The 18,469-nt window shown below is 37.9% G+C and overlaps 1 protein-coding gene across 1 annotated transcript in view; it reads right to left on the bottom strand.

Moving 5' to 3' along the window:
- FIRRM (FIGNL1 interacting regulator of recombination and mitosis) overlaps positions 1–18,469 on the bottom strand; it is a 50,321-nt gene that overhangs the window by 16,350 nt on the left and 15,502 nt on the right. The window contains exons 9-15 of the mRNA XM_052653423.1: positions 12,994–13,074; positions 8,152–8,216; positions 5,092–5,240; positions 4,724–4,853; positions 3,449–3,635; positions 1,231–1,313; positions 833–884 (exon numbers count right to left, since the gene is read on the bottom strand). Coding sequence (XP_052509383.1) covers positions 833–884; positions 1,231–1,313; positions 3,449–3,635; positions 4,724–4,853; positions 5,092–5,240; positions 8,152–8,216; positions 12,994–13,074 — 747 coding nt within the window. The remainder of the gene's footprint in view (positions 1–832; positions 885–1,230; positions 1,314–3,448; positions 3,636–4,723; positions 4,854–5,091; positions 5,241–8,151; positions 8,217–12,993; positions 13,075–18,469) is intronic.

Raw genomic sequence — 18,469 nt, 5'->3', positions numbered from 1 at the left:
GTCATACCCATCTTATATGGAACATAAACATCTTGAGATTTAAAAGCAAAAGATCAACACTGAAAAGATTAACATAAGTCATCATTAACTTTCTCTTTGTATCTATTCACATTACTTCTTTACCCAAAAGGCATCAATTACTATCACATTTAGTCCCTCTCAGAAAGAGATACATCAAAATCAAGAGTCAGGATGTCTAACTCATATTAGAGAGGGGCCTGGGGCAGGAGAGAGGGGCCCAGGAAAAGGAGGAAGGAGGCGAGAGTAAGAACTCTGGGTCATCCACATTAAGGCTAACTCCTATTCTCTACTTTGTATTCAATATTAAATTTATCCTAAAACAACCTAATTTTTCTTCCCCAGATCAATGAAACTCCAAAAAATTTTGAAAAAATGAGACAATTTCCCCAGTGTTACAATCTTTCTAATATATCTTTCTCAATAGCATCAACATTGAAAGTGAAAGTGTTAAGTCACTCGGTCGTCTCCGACTCTTTACAACCCCATGGACTGAAGCCTGCCAGGTTCCTCTGTCCATGAATTCTCCAAGCAAGAATACTGGAGTGGGTCGCCATTCTCTTCTCCAGAAGATCTTCCCAACCCAGGGACTGAAACTGGGTCTCTCCTGCATTGCAGGCAGATTCTCTACCGTCTGAGCTACCACGGAAGCTCAGCATCAGCACTAATGCAGAGCAAAAAAACTAATTTACTGTCAAAATCATGTAGCTAACATGCTATTTCTCCTTTTGATATTCACATTCTTTAAGATTATCAGATCCCCAAAGGAAATGCATGGGAAGCTGAATGTTTTAGGCTTTACAATTCTACTTACCAGATGGGCCATTATGGTCACATGATGAGCACAGAGTTCAGCAGTCCCGTATCTGTGATAGAAAGAGAAGCCAATCTTCATACAATTATTTATACAATTTATTCAGAAAAGCAAGATGAACTACCATAAAGCACTAAATATTCAAAACTGCTATTTCCATGGCAAAGGAATATCACAACATACAAAACGACCTAAGCTATAGGTTCTGTTGATCTGAGCCAAAGAAAGGAAGAGGGAACTCAGTCCCTAATTCAGTGCTGTGATGTGAAATCAAACCATTTTGGGGGGCTGTTAAAGGATTATCAAGATTTAATTTTCTATAAACTTACAACTATAAAGTCATTTACTATCAATCACTACAGTAAATCAACCCCCAGATTTTAAAAAGTATGTTGTACCGAGCAAGGAAGCACCATGCGTCCATAGCCAGCAAAGAGGTGATCATATTAGCACTAAGAACAGCATTCAACAGAGCAGTGTCCTAATGAAAAACAAATGGTTATGATAAATTATCATTAACATAACATTTCTCAAAACAACAAAATACTATCACAATCCAAAAAAACCCAACATATCCTCAATAGGAAAGCTCTACTTTCTAGTGTCTGAAAGAATATATGTTGCCATCCCCTCAACATTTATTATGTTCAGCACTGGACTGGGCTATAGAGATGCAAAGTGATTGTCAATGTGGTAACTCAGTCACTAGGCTCCACAAAAATCCTCTATGTAGGCTGAAGTCTCTAGAACAATATATATAATACACATGCCTATACTTCTGTTTCTGTCTTAACCTATTCAAAGACAATATTTAATATGTGTTGAATATTACCCATTTATAATATCATAAATGATACTCATTTTTAAATAAAATTTAAGAATTTTTTCCCTAGAATTTTATCAGAATCTTTTCTAATCTAATTTCAGTAAAAAGGGACTTCCCTGGTGGTCCAGTGGTTAAAAATCCATGCTTCCACTGCAGGGGTTACAGGTTCGATCTCTGGTTGGGGAATTAAGGTCCTGTGCGCTGCACGGTGCAGCCAAAAATTTTTAAAAAACCAAAACAAACAATTCCAGTTTTAAAAAAAGAACAAACACATTAAGCCTAGGATCTGTAGGAGACTTGGTACTACATTCTGCTATTCTCTGTTTCTTTTTAAGAAACTGAATTAGGTGAAATCATAGACCCATTTTTCTTCTTCTCACACTGTCTTTCCATACCTTTCCACCCCAAATGTTTTCTGAAGTATTTTAGCTAAATATTACATCTGAATACTACAGGACTCTTAAAATTACCATTTCCTAAGACCCAACTGAATTAAAGCATAAAATGTGCAAGCTGAGAGAATGACAGTTAAAAATAAATACACATTTCTGAGTCATATGGTAGTTCTATTTTTAGTTTTTAAGGAACCTCTATAGTGGCTATATCAATTTACATCTCCATCAACAGTGCAAGAGAGTTCCCTTTCCTCCACACCCTCTGCAGCATTTATTGTTTGTAGATTTTTTTGATTACTGCCATTCTGACTGGTTTGAGGTGATACCTCACTGTAGTTTTGATCTGCATTTCTCTAATAATTAGTGATGCTGAGCATGTTTGTTGCCCGTGTGTGTGTCTTCTTTGGAGAATTGTCTCTTTAGGTCTTCTATCTATTTTTTGAAGACACATGCACCCCAACATTTATTACAGCACTATTTACAACAGCAAGGACATGGAAGTAACCTAAATGTCCATCAACAGATGAATGGACAAAGATGACAAGGATATAGATACATATGGATAAGATAATATGAGTCATCTGTGGAGACATGGGTGGGCCTAGAGTCTGCCATATAGAGTGAAGTAAGTCAGAAAAAAAATATATATCACATAAATGTAGAATCTAGAAAAATAGTAAGATGAATCTATTTGCAGGGAAGGAACAGAGATGCAGATGTACAGAACTATGCTCAAGGAGGGCAGTCGGGGTGGAGGTGGGTGGATGAATTGGGAGACTGGGATTAGCGTATGTGCACTGCCATGTAAAACTGCTAGTGGGAACCTGTTGTATAGTGATGGGAACTCAGTTCAGTGCTCCGTGGTGACCTAGAAGGGTAGGATGGGGTGGCGGCAGAGTTAATAGAGGGAGGGGATATATGCATACATATAGCTGATTCACTTCCTGTACAGCAGAAACTAACCAAATGTTGTAAAGCAACTATTAGTGCTCAGTCATGTTCAGCTCTTTGCGATCCCATGGACAGTAGCCCACCAGGCTCCTCTGTCCACAGAATTTTCCAGGCAAGAATACTGGAGCGGGTTGCCATTTCTGTCTCCAGGGGATCTTCCTGACCCAGAGATTGAACCTGCATCTCTTGCATCTCCTGCAGTGGCAGGCAGATTCTTTACCGCTGCACCACCCGGGAAGCCTGTAAACAACTATGTGCAGTCATGTCCGATTCTATATGACCCTACGGACTACAGCCTGCCAGGCTTCTAAAGCAACAATACCCCAATGTAAATAAATACATACACATTTATTATCCCCACACTTTCTTCTATATCTGATTCACAGTTTCAGTGAAAAGAAAGCAAAAGTAATCTCAGCTTAGCCCTGCAAGTGACAAACTTACCAGTTCAGGGAACAGTGAGGGATGAAGGGAAGCAATAAATGTACACAGATGAATGCAAACATGCTGATACAAGGTGATGGCAACTTTGGCTTGCCCTTTACTCTTTACTCCCTGTAAATGAACAGGTAGAGAGAGTTCACCAGAACACTGCTCAAAACTGGAGAAAATGGCTTTGAGTAGAGACACCCTGCAGGGAAATTGAGAACATTGAACCCAACGTTATTAACATTTAATAATTAGTGGGTGTAACAACACTACAGAGGGTTATTTTACCAAAGCCAAATGTCTCAAGATGTATGTATCAGTAACAGTTTCCAATATATGTGAATATGTATCCATGTATCCATAAAAATAAAATACATTTAGAGAAATTCCTTAAAGGAGAATTTTCCTATACATCTTTTATCATTTACCAAGTGATTAACAAAATACAGAACTATACAAAGTCTGAGACAAAATTCATCAAGAACCTGAAACTTAAATAGCTAAACTAGGTATCATATTAAATAAAAAACAGGCCCTACTATACAGACAGAGAGGGGTCACTTTAAGATTGAAATGGTTTAAGAATTCTTCATAGAGGATTTAAAAATAAATTAAAAATAAGCAAAATATAATAGGTAAAGATGACAAAGCCTGAGTAAAAGGCAGACAGGAATCACCAGTCTGACAGAAGCAAGTTATATGTGTAGAAAAAGAGAGGATAAGGAGCAAAAGTTAATGATGACAATAGCAGGTTTTAAATGCAAAGCTGAGGACATGGGACATTATGCTTCAGTTACTGAGCAGGAGAACTGCAAGCTCAAAAAGCTGGGGTTTAGGAAGACTAACCTGACAGTGGTACATAGGATGCCACTAAAGGAAAGGATAAAAAACTAGAACCCAGCAACAGCCAAGGTGTAGGAACTAGAGCCTGATATTGGCAAGAAGAATGAATACAAGGGAGATTTCCCAGAGGATACCTTATAGTGTCTAAGCATTCTATTTATCAGAGCTCATCTTTAAATGTTATCAACTACATCTCTACTCAATGTTTATAACACTATTAGGCAATATCTTTAAAAAGAGTGAACAAAATTAAAATATTTTCAGCACCTGTCATAGATTTGTGTATTTTATATTTTTATAAAGTAGCAATATGTATGAGGTCTACATAGTAACTATTAATTAGAATATGTGATATAACAAAGAATTTAATTTCAAGGTCATTGCAAACAACAGTGCATTCTAAACCATTGTAATGTGATCGGAGATAAACAACATCGTGTCTGTTACCTGGCCGTAGCTTCTGAGACTTGGCTCTCTGTGCACCACAGGGCCTGCACATCCTCAGACCGAGAGGACAGCTCATCCATAATGACAACCAGCAGTAGACACTGGGGAAACTGTAGTTCACATGGCAGCTCTTCACGTGGTAAAAACACATTAAGTTATAGCAAATTGGTAAAAACATACTCTATTTTTATATAACTCTGATTGCTGTATTAAAAAATTATAATTTTTTTAAGTTAGAAATATACTCCAAGAAAAGCAAGTAGAAGAAACTTTAAAGAAAATTTTTAAAACTGAAAAAAAAGATTACTATGTAAGGGAAAATTACCATGTGTCTAACACATTGTAATTAAATGTGTTTTGAAGCTTACCTAATTTACTGTCCAAAACCACATCCACAAAAGGCTGGAATGTGAGAAGCTGACTGATGAGTGGACTCAGTGTAACCAGGAAAGTACCAGCTATTTCCTCCTGCTGTGCTTTAGAAATCCCAGCAGCATACAGGCTTGGAGGAAACTTACTGGAAAGAAAGGGAAAAAACTCATTCACTTAATAGCTACCTTCTAATTTTGGCCAGAGGCTAAGTACTGCAAAATGATGTTCTCCTAGAAGTGAAAATATATTTAAAAATTAAGTAGCATGTGTTTTATAAAACAAAACTCAAAGTACTGAATTGATACCAAAATTGTACGAAGAACCTCTGAACTACATGGCTATAATTCTACAACTAAAATTTTATAATCTTAAAGAAAATGTTAGTATTATATTAATGCATTTTAATACATTGTTGACAATGATACTCTCAAAAAAAGTTATAAAAATATGAACCAAATAATTAGTAAAAATTTATATAAGAAAGATACTTCTGATAAATTCTGGATTAATTACTTATATTGAAAGTTGTTTTCAAATAGGTAGAAGGCTAAACTGACAATGAATTAATGCCTGGAAGCAAGAGCTTTACAAGAACAAACTATACTAACACTGTAGGAAGATTCAAAGACTTTCAGAGAAAATGTCTCAGGAACTGCAGTTTAAACTAAACTTCATCAACACTTATGTGAAATGAGATACATATTCAGTATATTTTGCAGTGTTAATTTTAACTATGGCAAATTTGACAGAAAATGAGAATATCCTAGGGATGACAGCATTTAAAAGGAAGTCCTTAAGATAAACACTTGATATTTGGAGAAGGAAATGGCAACCCACTCCAGTACTCTTGCCTGGAAAATCCTATGGATGGAGGAGCCTGGTAGGCTACAGTCCATGGGGTCGCAAAGAGTCAGACATGACTGAGCAACTTCACTTTCATGTATTTTATTGAAGTACAGTCAACTTATAATGTTTCAGGTACATAGCAAGGTGTTTCAGTTATACACATATATATACACATATATTATTTTTCAGGCTATTTTCCATTATAGGTTATTACAAGATATTGACTATAGTTCCCTGTGCTATACAGTAAACCTTTGTTACTTGTTGCATATCCATTTTTTAAAATTAGAAATCTAGCATTCTATTCATACTAAATCAAACAAGTGGAATCAAAATGTTATAAATTTTTTAGCTAGGCAAAACTTCATAAGTTTTCTAAAATATATATATTATACACACTATTTATATATATGTTTTACAAAAGTTTTTTTACTACACTTGATAAAGGCTTGAATAAGAACATCAAAAAAGAAAAATGGAGACAGAGAAATTGGAAAATATAAACTAAATGGGAACACTAACTATGATACAGAAAACCCTAGTTTGATTCACTTTATCTATATACTGCATATATACATATTTATTCTGAAGGTTATACGGACAGAATTTGCTAATGGACTAGATGAGGCATAAGAGAGCAGAGAAACATCAAAGATGACAGCAAGGTGTTTTGGCCTGGTCAATTTGCAAATCCAAGTTACTTACTTAAACTGAAATGAGGAAGCTTGGTGGGGGGTGGTGAGGAGGGTCAGAAGACAGGGATTGGAATTAGTCCTGACTGATGGTTAGACATGAAAGGGAAGAGATATACATTTAAAGTCTTGAGACTAAATGACTACAGAGAAGAGAGAAGAGCCTGAAGACTGAGTGCTGGGGCACATCCAACTTGAAGTAGCTGGAGAGCCGAGGAGGAACCTGCTGAGAAGGGGGGTGGCATGGGAGCCAACAGAGTAGAGTCTGAACGACAGTGTTACACACTGCTGACAGATTACATAAGATGAGGCCTAAAACTGTCCATTAGACGTAGCAACGTGGAGGTCACTGATGACCTGGACAAGAGCTGTTCTGGTGAAGAGTTAGAATGGAAAGTGACTGGAATAGCTTCAAAAAAGACAGTGGTATAGACAGCTGTTTTTAGGAGTCTTATCGTAACAAATGTAGAATAAGGGAAAGGTGCTTATTTGCAGGCGGATGCAGAGCTGAGACTGCTTTATTCTTAAGATGGGAAGAACAGCATGCTGTATACTCGTGAGAATGATCCAGAAGGCAGGGAGGACTGGTGATCCAAGAAGGAAAAGGAGCAACTATGATAGTGAGGTCCCTGAGCATGTGAGAGGGTGAAATCCAATGCAGAAATAGTGGCTGGCCTCAGATAGGCGCACAGTCAGTTCACTCTTGGGAACAAGGAAATATGTGGGCCAAGACACAGGCAGAATAGATATGTCAGAAGAAGAATGTGGAAGTTCTCTTTATATTGCTTCCATCTTTCTAAGTGACACAGAGGGAGGACACTGACAACCAGACATGGGGAGGTGGTACTGGACATTTAAGATGTTTGAAGAAGAGGAGATTATGAAAAGCTGTCTAGGAGACTAAATGGATTAAGGAAATATAAGAGGATTGCTGATGAATGAGCTGAGAGTCCTTTAGTGTCAAATCAAGGGTTCTTCTGAGGTTACCATGAATTTTAGATGTCATTCAGCCCTTATCTAAACTATGATACACTTTCTGTAACTCATCATTTTCTTCTAAGATGGAGTCAAGTACTACTTGACTTAAATCTCACAGAAGTAAAATAAAAATTAAGATAAAAACAGTATGCTGATACAAAATATATACATGTAAACATAACCTCTTTTTTTGCCTCTGGTTATTTATCATCAGACCAATTATTCATCACTTGGGTATAAAACTACTAGTTAGAATATAAACATAAATATAACTCATATGAAATCTATTCTTGAAAAGCTTCCATCTCCATTAATTACTTTAAGCAAGCATATAAAAATACACTGAAACTTGCTTTTAATCAGTAAGAAAAATTACTGATACTTGCTTTTAATTTTAATTGAAGGCTAATTACTTTACAACATTGTAGTGGTTTTTGCCATACATTGACATGTGATACTTGATTTCTAAATGACATACACTAAAGGGCTGCATTGCTCAAATGGCTCTATTACATGTTAATGATCATATAGCATTCTTACCTGTATATCTGAAGATAAAGCTGGTGCAACGTACAGCAAGAATCAGAGAGCAAGGGAAGAAACTCCTGAAAATAAAGCAACTCTCTTCACTTCCTTGTACACAATATGCTTTGCTAATATATATATTTTTTCACCAAAGGCATGCAAAATAAAATAAAATCCTACATGTGCCACATAGGGAAAACAAATTTTCTTATATGAAAATAAAAAGGAGAATGAGGGTAAGCACCTAAAATTCTTTACTGTTAACTATCAACACAACCACAATTAGTAACTATCATTTAATGAACATGTCCAAGTGCTCAGTAGACATGAAATGACTTTACAAACATTACTTTAGTTCTCTAAGACAGTAAAGAATCTGCCTGCAATAAAAGAGACCCAAATTCAATTCCTAGGTCAGGAAGATCCCCTAGAAAAGGGAATGGCTACCCACTCCAGTATTTTTGCCTGGAGAATTCCATGGACAGAGGAGCCTGGTGGGCTATAGTCCCTGGGGCACAAACTGTCGGACATGACTGAGCGACTAACACTTTGGAGGTTCTCTGGTGGCACAGACAATAAAGAATCTGCCTGCAATGTAGGAGACCTGGGTTCAATCCCTGGGTCAGGAAGATGCCCTGGAGAGGAAAGTGGCAACCCACTCCAGTACTCTTGCCTGGGAAATTCCATGGATAGAGGAGCCTGGTGGGTTACAGCCCATGGGGTCACAAAGAGTCAGACACAACTGAGCAACTTTCACTTTTCAAAAACTATAACGACATATTATTGTCCCAATTTTATAGACTAGAAAGGCTGAGGCTAACGTATCAAATAAGCTGAGTCACATGGCAAAGAAACAGTAAGGTTGGGATTCAAGTACAGTTGTGATAGCTTTATTCACTATGGCTATGCTATACCTTAGAATGTCAAAGAAATAAATTGTTATCATAGGGTATAGAAAATAAACTGATAATTATTTTTAAAATTCCCCTGTAAGAAAAGAACTAATTTTAAAAGGGTATGTTGTTATTGTTCAGTTCCCAAGTCATGTCTAACTCTTCGTGACCCCATCAACTGCAGCACACCAGGCTTCCCTGTCCCACACCACTTCCCAAAGTTTACCAAAGATCATGTCCATTGAATTGGTGATGCCACCAATCTCATCCTCTGTTGCCCTCTTCTTCTGCCTTTAATCCTTCCCAGCATCAATGTCTTTTCCAGTGAGTCAGCTGTTCTCATCAGGTGGCCAAAGTATTGGAGCCCAGCTTTACCATCAGTACTTCCAATGAATATTCAGGGTTGATTTTCTTTAAGACTGGCAAGTTTGGTCTCCTTGCTTTCCAAGGATCTTCTCCAGTACCACAATTCGAAAGCATCAATTCTTTGGCATTCTGCCTTCTTTATTGTCCAGCTCTCACATCTGTACATGATTACTGGAAAGACCATCATCAGTTCAGTTCAGCTTAGTCGCTCAGTCATGTCCAACTCTTTGCGACCCCATGGACGGCAGCATGCCAGGCCTCCCTGTCCATCACCAACTCCCAGAGTTTACCCAAACTCATGTTCATTGAGTCAGTGATGCCATCCAACCAATCTCATCCTCTGTCATCCCCTTCTTCTCTCACCTTCAATCTTTCCCAGCATCAGGGTGTTTTCAAATGAGTCAGCTCTTCGCATCAGGTGGCCAAAGAACTGGAGTTTCAGCTTTAGCAGCAGTGCTTCCAATGAACACTCAGGACTGATTTCCTTTAGGATGGACTGGTTGGATCTCCTTGAAGTCCAAGGGACTCTCAAGAGTCTTCTCCAACACCACAGTTCAAAAGCATCCATTCTTTGGCACTCAGCTTTCTTTATAGTCCAACTCTCACATCCATACAAGACTACTGGAAAAACCATAGCCTTGACTAGATGGACCTTTGTTGGCAAAGTAACTGGGTGTCATTTTTGGTTTGGCTCTCTTTGGAAAGACCATAGGTTTGACTATATGGACCTTTGTCAGCAAAATGTTATCTTTGCTTTTAACACACAAAAAAGTTTGTCATAGCTTTTCTGCCAAGAAGCCATCTTCTAATTTCATGCCTGCAGTCACCATCCACAGTGATTTTAGAGCCCAAGAAGAGGAAATACATCACTGCTTCCACCTTTTCCCCTTCTATTTGCCATGAAGTGATGGGGCCAGATGACATATTAGTTTTTTTACTATTCAGTTTTAAGCTGGCTTTTTCACTCTCCTCCTTCACCAGCATCAAGAGACTCTAGTTCCTCTTCGCTTTCTGCCATTAAAATGATACCATCTGCAAAGCTGAGGTTGTTGATATCTCTACCGGCAAGCTTGATCCCAGCTTGTAACTCATCTCACTCAGCATTTCACATGATCTGCTCTGCACATAAGTTAAACAAACAGGGTGACAACAAACAGAACTGTCGTACTCCTTTCTCAATACTGAACCAGTCAGTTGTTCCACACAAGGTTCTAACTGTTGCTTTTTTTGGCCCACATACAGGTTTCTCAGGAGACAGGTAAAATGGTCTGGTATTCCCATTTCTTTAAGAGTTTTCCAGTTTGTTATGATCCACAGTTAATGTAGTCAATGAAACAGAGGTAGATGTTTCTCTGGAATTCCCTTGCTTTCTCTATGATCCAGCAAATGTTAGCAATTTGATCTCTGGTTCCTCTGCCTTTTCTAAACCCAGCTTGAACATCTGCAAGTTCTCGGTTCACATAATATTGAAGCCTAGCTTGGAGGATTTTAACCTTACTAGCATGGGAGATGAGTGCAATTGTCCAGTGGTTTGAACATTCTTTACTTCTGCCCTTCTTGGGAATTGGGATGAGAACTGACCTTTTCCAGTCCTGTAGCCACTGCTGGGTTTTTCAAATCTGCTGACATACTGAGTGCAGCACTTTAATAGCATCATCTTTAAGGATTTTAAATAGCTCTGCTGGAATTCCATCTTTCCACTAGCTTTAATGGCAGCAGTGCTTCCTAAGGCCCACTTGACTTCACACTCCAGAATGTCTGGCTCTGAGTAAGAGACTACACCATCATGGTTATCCAGGTGATTAAGATCTTTTTTGTACAGCTCTACTGTGTATTATTTCAATCTCTTGTTGATCTCTTCTGCTTCTAATAGGTCTTTACTGTTTCTGTCCTTTATTGTGCCCATCTTTGGACAACATGTTCCTTTGATATTTCCAATTTTCTTGAAGAGATCTCTAGTCTTACCCTTTCTGCTGTTTTCCTCTACTTCTTTGCCTTGTCCGTTGACCTGAAGGCCTTCAGGTCTCCCCTTGCTATTGTCCAGAATTCTACAGTTAGTTGGGTGTGCCTTTCCCTTTCACCTTTGCTTTTTGCTTCTCTTTCCTCAGCTATTTGTAAAGCATCCTTAGACAAACATATTGCCTTCTTACATTGCTTTTTCTTTGGGATGGTTTTGTTTGCTATCTCCTATATAATATTATGGATCTCTGTCCATAGTTCTTCAGGCACTCTGTTTACCAGATCTGATCCCCTGAATCTATTTGTCACCTCCACTGTATATTCATAGGGGATTTAAGTCATACCTGACTGGCCTAGTGATTTCCCCCACTTTCTTTAGTTTAAGCCCGAATTTTGCTATGAGGAGCTGGTTATCTGAGCCACAGGCAGCTCCAGGTCTTGTTTTTGCTGACTGTATACAGCTTCTCCATCTTTGGCTACAAAGAACGTTATCAATCGGATTTTGGTATTGGTCATTTGGTGATGTCCGTGTGTAAAGTTGCCTCTTGTGTTATTGAAAAAGAGTGTTTGCTATGACCAGTGCATTCTCTTGGCAGAATTCTGTTAGCCTTTGCCCTGCTTCATTTGCCCTCCAAGGCCAAACGTGCCTGTTACCCCAAGTATCTCTTAACTTCATACTTTAGCATTCCAATCCCTTACAATGAAGAGGACATGTTTTTTGTGTGTTAGTTCTAGGACGTCTTCTAGGTCTTCATAGAACTGATCAACTTTTAGTCTCTTCAGTATAATTAGGCACATTTTACCTCCTACATATCAGTAAATATCAGATGGGTAACTACCCAAAAGTACCACTGGAGCTAGGACCTCCCCATCATGTACCTCTGCCACTGAAATACATACCCTGCAAACTGCAGGGAACCCAGTGTCAGAGCAGCTAATTACGGTAAGTGGTTGTGGCCCAGAGGACAAACTCAGCACACTAACCAGGATGGCAAGTGTGTCAGAAGTCAGTGTACCTGTCATGGAATTTTGACTAATAAACAGTCATTGAAGATCCTTCTCTTTTTGTCAAAAAAGGAGGAAGACAAGGGCAAAAACAAATTCAACATGAACAATAGTTTTTTAATTACTAACATTTATTTTAAATGCTATTTCTTTCACTGGCTGCTAAGTATCCCCTGCTCTTCTCTCTAAATAATCTTCCTTGACAACTTACCTATTCTGTGCATATATCTTCAACTATCACTATGCTACCCTGATGACTCCCAAATACACAGGTCTTAAAATTATTATAAGCTTGAACATTTAAACTTTAACAACCTACTTTAGAAATAATTTATCAACAGTAAAGATAAACTGAATTATCTTTTAAAAAAACTGATCTGTGCTTCTAGAAATAATTTATACTTACAAAATAAATTTTTCAGAAAATTGAATAAAACTAGTAACAATATGATGGTAGCAACCTAAACAATATAACAGATGCTGAATATTTAACAATATTAAACCAAAAACCCTACAAAATATACTCTTGGTAAAATAACTTCAAGAGATTGTTTCTGGCAGGAATTAAAAAACAGGATAACTTACAATGTATTGTAGATTTCACATTCATGCATTATTAAAAAATAAGCTTTACCTTAGTATAGTGCAAAAGGGAGTTGGCAAAGAAACGACACAATTTGAGTGTTTTCTGAAATAATCTGTAGTCTGCATTATCCTGTTTCAAAAAAAAGAAAGTAAGAAAGCATAATAAATATGAAAAGAACATGAAATTAGCTAAAACTGTAAATCAGACAGGATTTTCTAAAAATATCTCTTAATAAACACAGAGTGGAAACATTTTCCATGAGAAAATAATTGTTCTCTGAATTACTGTTAGAAGCAATACAAAACACACCCAATGATGATAAAGATATTTCAAAAAATTAGTCTGTATTACTGAAAATTATCTAAAACAGCAAAGGAGGTGATATTTGATTGACCTGACAGTGAAACTAACTTTAATATCTTAATTGTCTCTTGCTATATGGGGATCAGTAACTGGTCGAAAAGGAAAAGGTCTCTGTTGTTGTTCAGTCACTAAGTCATGTCTGACTTTTTGTGACTCCATGGACTGCAAGAGAAAGATCTTACAAACCCATAAAAGAATGAGATATAAAAGAAAACAGGTAAAAGACATGAGAAGGCAGTTTGTAGAAAAGAAACTACAAAATTTCCAATAAATATTGAAAACCTCCAAATTACAACCTAATTACATATCTTTTGAAGCTGGAGGAAAGGTGACTATCTGATTAGCAAAGATTTAAAAGACTGATAATATTGCAGTGCTGATATGGAAGTGTAGTAATAAGCACTTCAACATTTATGGGAGCATAAAATAACACCCTCTTTGCATTACTATTATTATTATTATTAAAAGCTTGAGCATTAAAACTCCTTGACCCAGTAGCAATTCCACTTCTGGAAATATATTCTACTGAAATACCAGCATAGATATGCAATGTAACCTTTCTTATGTTGTGAAAATTGAAATTCTCCAGTTAATGGAGAATGGTTAGTAAATCCAAGGTAAATTCATAAACGGTAGTGGCATAGAGCTATTAAAAGGAATTGGGTAGATATACCCTCAGGGATACAGAAAGCCTCAAGATAGATTTAGTAAAAAAATCAAGCTGCAAAACAATTTGTATATTATTATTTTTAAATGTGTGCTATGTGTTTAATGTTTCAAAATATTGAGCCATTCTTCCTTTCTTTAAAGTACTGATAAAAGAAAAATACTGATAAAGTCTAAATGTAGTGAGCAATAAATCCAACTATAGGCAACAGATTTAAAATGAGTTTTTCTCAATATAACTTTCTATAAGCATTACATTAGAAAAAGTAGGAATTACAGTACAAATTTATATCTAAGAGCCTTACAAATAAATTTTCCCTGTCTAAATTACTGGTGATGAAAAGCTTGTTACAAAGTCTATATATAATAGTTCATTTTGAAACCATGTTCAAGACTTAGGAGAGAAAACATCCCTTATAGGAGCTGTCATGGGTTGAACTGTGTCTCCTAAAAAGACAGGTTGAAGTCCTAATGCCCAAAACCCCAGGATGTGACTTTATTTGGAAGTAGGGACGTTGCAGATGTAATCAGTTAAGATGAGGTCATACTGGAGTAGGATGTGCATTCAATCTAACATGACTGGTGTCCTTACTATAAAGATAATGTGAAGAGACAAGGAGAGAATACCTTGTGATGACGGCAGCAGAGACTGAAGCTGTACAGATGCAAATCCAGGAATGCCAGTGACGCCAGAAAAAGAGAGAGGATGCAGTGGACTCTTTCAGAGTCTGCAAGTGAACAAGGTCCTGCGGATATGTTTCAGAGATGTATCCTCTAGAACTGCGAGTGAATAAATCTGCCACCTGATTTGCAGTCAGTTGTGATCATTTGTTATATAGCAGCCTCAACTACATAATTCAGGGACTCATACATCTATATGTTTCCATAAACAGCCTATTACCTATGAAATCCAGTGGTTTCTTTCTGATATTTTTAAAAACAAGGTGAAAAAACTGCTTGGAAGAGTTTAATCAAACAGTTTGACTCCTCAATAAATATCAATAGTAAACAGCAGAGGGCATTGCTATTTAAAATTTAGACTTAAGAATGGAGAAACTACAGAGATTTTTTTCAAAGCTCCATTTCAGGCAATGGACAGCAGTAAGTAGTGCTAGTTACTCTTATGAATCCTAAATAAATAAAGAAAAACAAGGAAGAACATGAAAATCTACTTGGACAGTTAGGAAAGTTTACAATTCTCTGATTTTCATATACAAGGAGTTTATATGCACTGAACTTATATACTTTATGTACAAACAGCCATCCTGATCAGGTACCCTCAGGACTTCTCTTTCCTCTTCCACTATAGACTGTACGGTGGCTTCAGTTTTCCCCATTTCACTCCTCTCCAAGGAACTTGTCTAATCTTACTCTCTGAATAAGTACTAACTGGGGGATCTGTGGTGTCAAGATAAGCAAGATAGAAGCTGGGAAAAGAGGAGGCTGCGGTGGAGGATATAAATGTACACGATAAAGGAGGAAAAGGGAGCATCCTTTCTGCCACTGACACAGGTTAAGGAAATACCTTCTCCTTTCAGCAAGGTGAGGGGAATCAGAAAGGATAAATGAAGGAAGTGGGGACAGAAAAGGAAAAAACGGATGGAAGGGGAGGATAGATAAAAAGAAGAGAAGCAAGAAGGAAAGGGTTTGCTTCTTCCTAAAGCTACTCCTTACTCCTCACCAATTTCAGAAGCCATTTTCAAACTTTCCATGCTCCTCTAGGTCTCTCTTTTCAGATCATCCCGGCCCTAGAAGCTGTGACCAATTTTAGGAACTGAATAAATCCTCACAGGCCCACCCCCACAGTTGCTGGGCAAAGAACAATGGACAAAGGAATTTCCTGTATCCATTCACAGGTCTACGACAGGAAGAGATGTTAATGTTATCCTATGGAAAAATATTTAACTCATTTACCAATTAAAATTTAACTTCTATGCAGAGTACACCATGTGAAATTCCAAACTGGATGAATCACAAGTTGGAGTCAAGATTGCCAGGAGAGATATCAACCTCATAGAACTCTAATGGCAGAAGGCAAAGAGGAACTAAAGAGCCTCATGATGAAAGTGAAAAAGGAAAGTGAAAAAGCAGGCTTAAAACTCAACATTCAAAAAACTAAGATAATGACATCTAGTCCCATCAGTTCAATTGCTCAGTTGTGTCCAACTCTTTGCGACCCCATGAATCGCAGCACACCAGGCCTCCCTGTCCATCACCAACTCCCAGAGTTTACCCAAACTCATGTTCACTGAGTCGGTGATGCCATCCAACCATCTCATCCTCTGTCGTCCCCTTCTCCTCCTGCCCTCAATCTTTCCCAGCATCAGGGTCTTCTCAAAGTCAGCTCTTCGCATCAGGTGGCCAAAGTATTAGAGTTTCAGTTTCAACATCAGTCCTTCCAATGAACATCCAGGACTGATCTCCTTTAGGATGGACTGGATGGATCTCCTTGCAGTCCAGGGAATCTCAAGAGTCTTCTCCAACACCACAGTTCAAAAGCATCAATTCTTCGGCGCTCAGCTTTCTTTACAGTCCAACTCTCACATCCATACATGACTATTGGAAAAACCATAGCCTTGACTGGACAGACCTTTGTTGTCAAAGTAATGTCTCTGCTTTTCAATATGCTGTCTAGGTTGGTCATAACTTTTCTTCCAAGGAGTAAGTGTCTTTTAATTTCATGGCTGCAGTCACCATCGGCAGTGATTTTGGAGCCCCAAAAATATAAAGTCTGACACTGTTTCCACTGTTTCCCCATCTATTTCCCATGAAGTGATGGGACCGGATGCCGTGATCGTTTTCTCAATGTTGAGCTTTAAGCCAACGTTTTCACTCTCCTTTTACCTTCATCAGAAGGCTCTTTAGTTCCTCTTCACTTTCTGCCATAAGGGTGGTGTCATCTGCATATCTGAGGTTATTGATATTTCTCCTGGCAAACTTGATTCCAGTTTGTGCTTCTTCCAGCCCAGCATTTCTCATATACTCTGCATATAAGTTAAATAAGCAGGGTGACAATATACAGCCTTGACGTACTCCTTTTCTTATTTGGAACCAGTCTGTTGTTCCATGTCCAGTTCTAACTGTTGCTTCCTGACCTGCATACAGGTTTCTCAAGAGGCAGGTCAGGTGGTCTGGTATTCCCATCTCTTTCAGAATTTTCCAGTTTATTGTGCTCCACATAGTCAAACGCTTTGGCACAGTCAATAAAGCAGAAATAGATGTTTTTCTGGAACTCTCTTGCTTTTGCAATGATCCACTGCATGTTGGCAATTTGATCTCTGGTTCCTCTGCCTTTTCTAAAACCAGCTTGAACATCTGGAAGTTCATGGTTCATGTATTGCTGAAGCCTGGCTAGTTCCATCACTTCATAGCAAATAGATAGGGAAACAGTGATAGATTTTATTTTATTATGCTCCTAAATCACTGTGGACTGTGACTGCAGCCGTGAAACTAAAAGATGCTTGCTCTCTGGAAGGAAAGCTATGACAAACCTAGACAGTATATCAAAAAACAAAGACATCACTTTGCTGACAAAGGTCCATATGGTCAAAGCTATGGTTTCTCCTGTAGTTATGTATGGATGTGAGAGGTGGACCATAAAGAAGCATGAGGACTGAAGAAGTGATGCTTTTGAACTGTGGTGTTGGAGAAGACACTTGAGAATCCACTGGACAACAAGCAGATCAAACTAGTCCACCCTAAAGGAAATCAACCCTGAATATTCATTGGAAGGACTGATGCTGAAGCTCCAATACTTTGGCCACATGATGCAAAGAGTCACTTCACTGGACAAGACCCTGATACTGGGAAAGACTGAGGGCAGGAGGAAAAGAGGATGACAGAGGATGAGATGGTTGGATGGCATCACCAACTCAGTGGACATGAAGTTGAGCAAACTGCAGCAGACAGTGAAGGACAGGGGAGCCCGGTGCGCTACAGTCCATGGTATCACAAAGCGCTGGATACGACTTAGCAACTTAAAAATAACAACACATTGAAATTATTAGTTATAACTGTTAAGTCATGAGTACGCTTGGTCCTTTAATTTAGGACTATTATGAGTTAAACTTTAAAGAGCTAGTCTGAGAACAGACTATGTATAACAGTTATAGAAAAATAAACTGTAATTCCCAATAAGCATATTACAAATTTTTAGAATACAATCTGTTTTATAAAACTGATGCGAATTCAACACTATTTTTTGAAATCAATATAAATATATATAAGTATAAACCAAGTTTAGAAGACTGACAGATACACACACATACACACATGTGTATACTGCTTCTCTACAAGTTGCAATGGATTGGTGAAGAAAAGGTTCACTGTGGCTATTTCAAGACAACCTTAAATAAAAATAGCACTAAGGAATTAGACTTCTGCATAAGAGTAGAAAAGACTGAAAGGATTCTGAGGAGAATGCCTTGACCAACCAGCAAGTATTTAAAAGGCAGGGACAGACTGACTGTAGAGAGAATGAAAGTAGAGGAGTTAC

The sequence above is a fragment of the Budorcas taxicolor genome, chromosome 16, assembly GCF_023091745.1.
Source record: "Budorcas taxicolor isolate Tak-1 chromosome 16, Takin1.1, whole genome shotgun sequence".
Classification (NCBI taxonomy): Eukaryota; Metazoa; Chordata; class Mammalia; order Artiodactyla; family Bovidae; genus Budorcas; species Budorcas taxicolor.
This window is presented reverse-complemented; position numbering and strand designations above follow the sequence as displayed.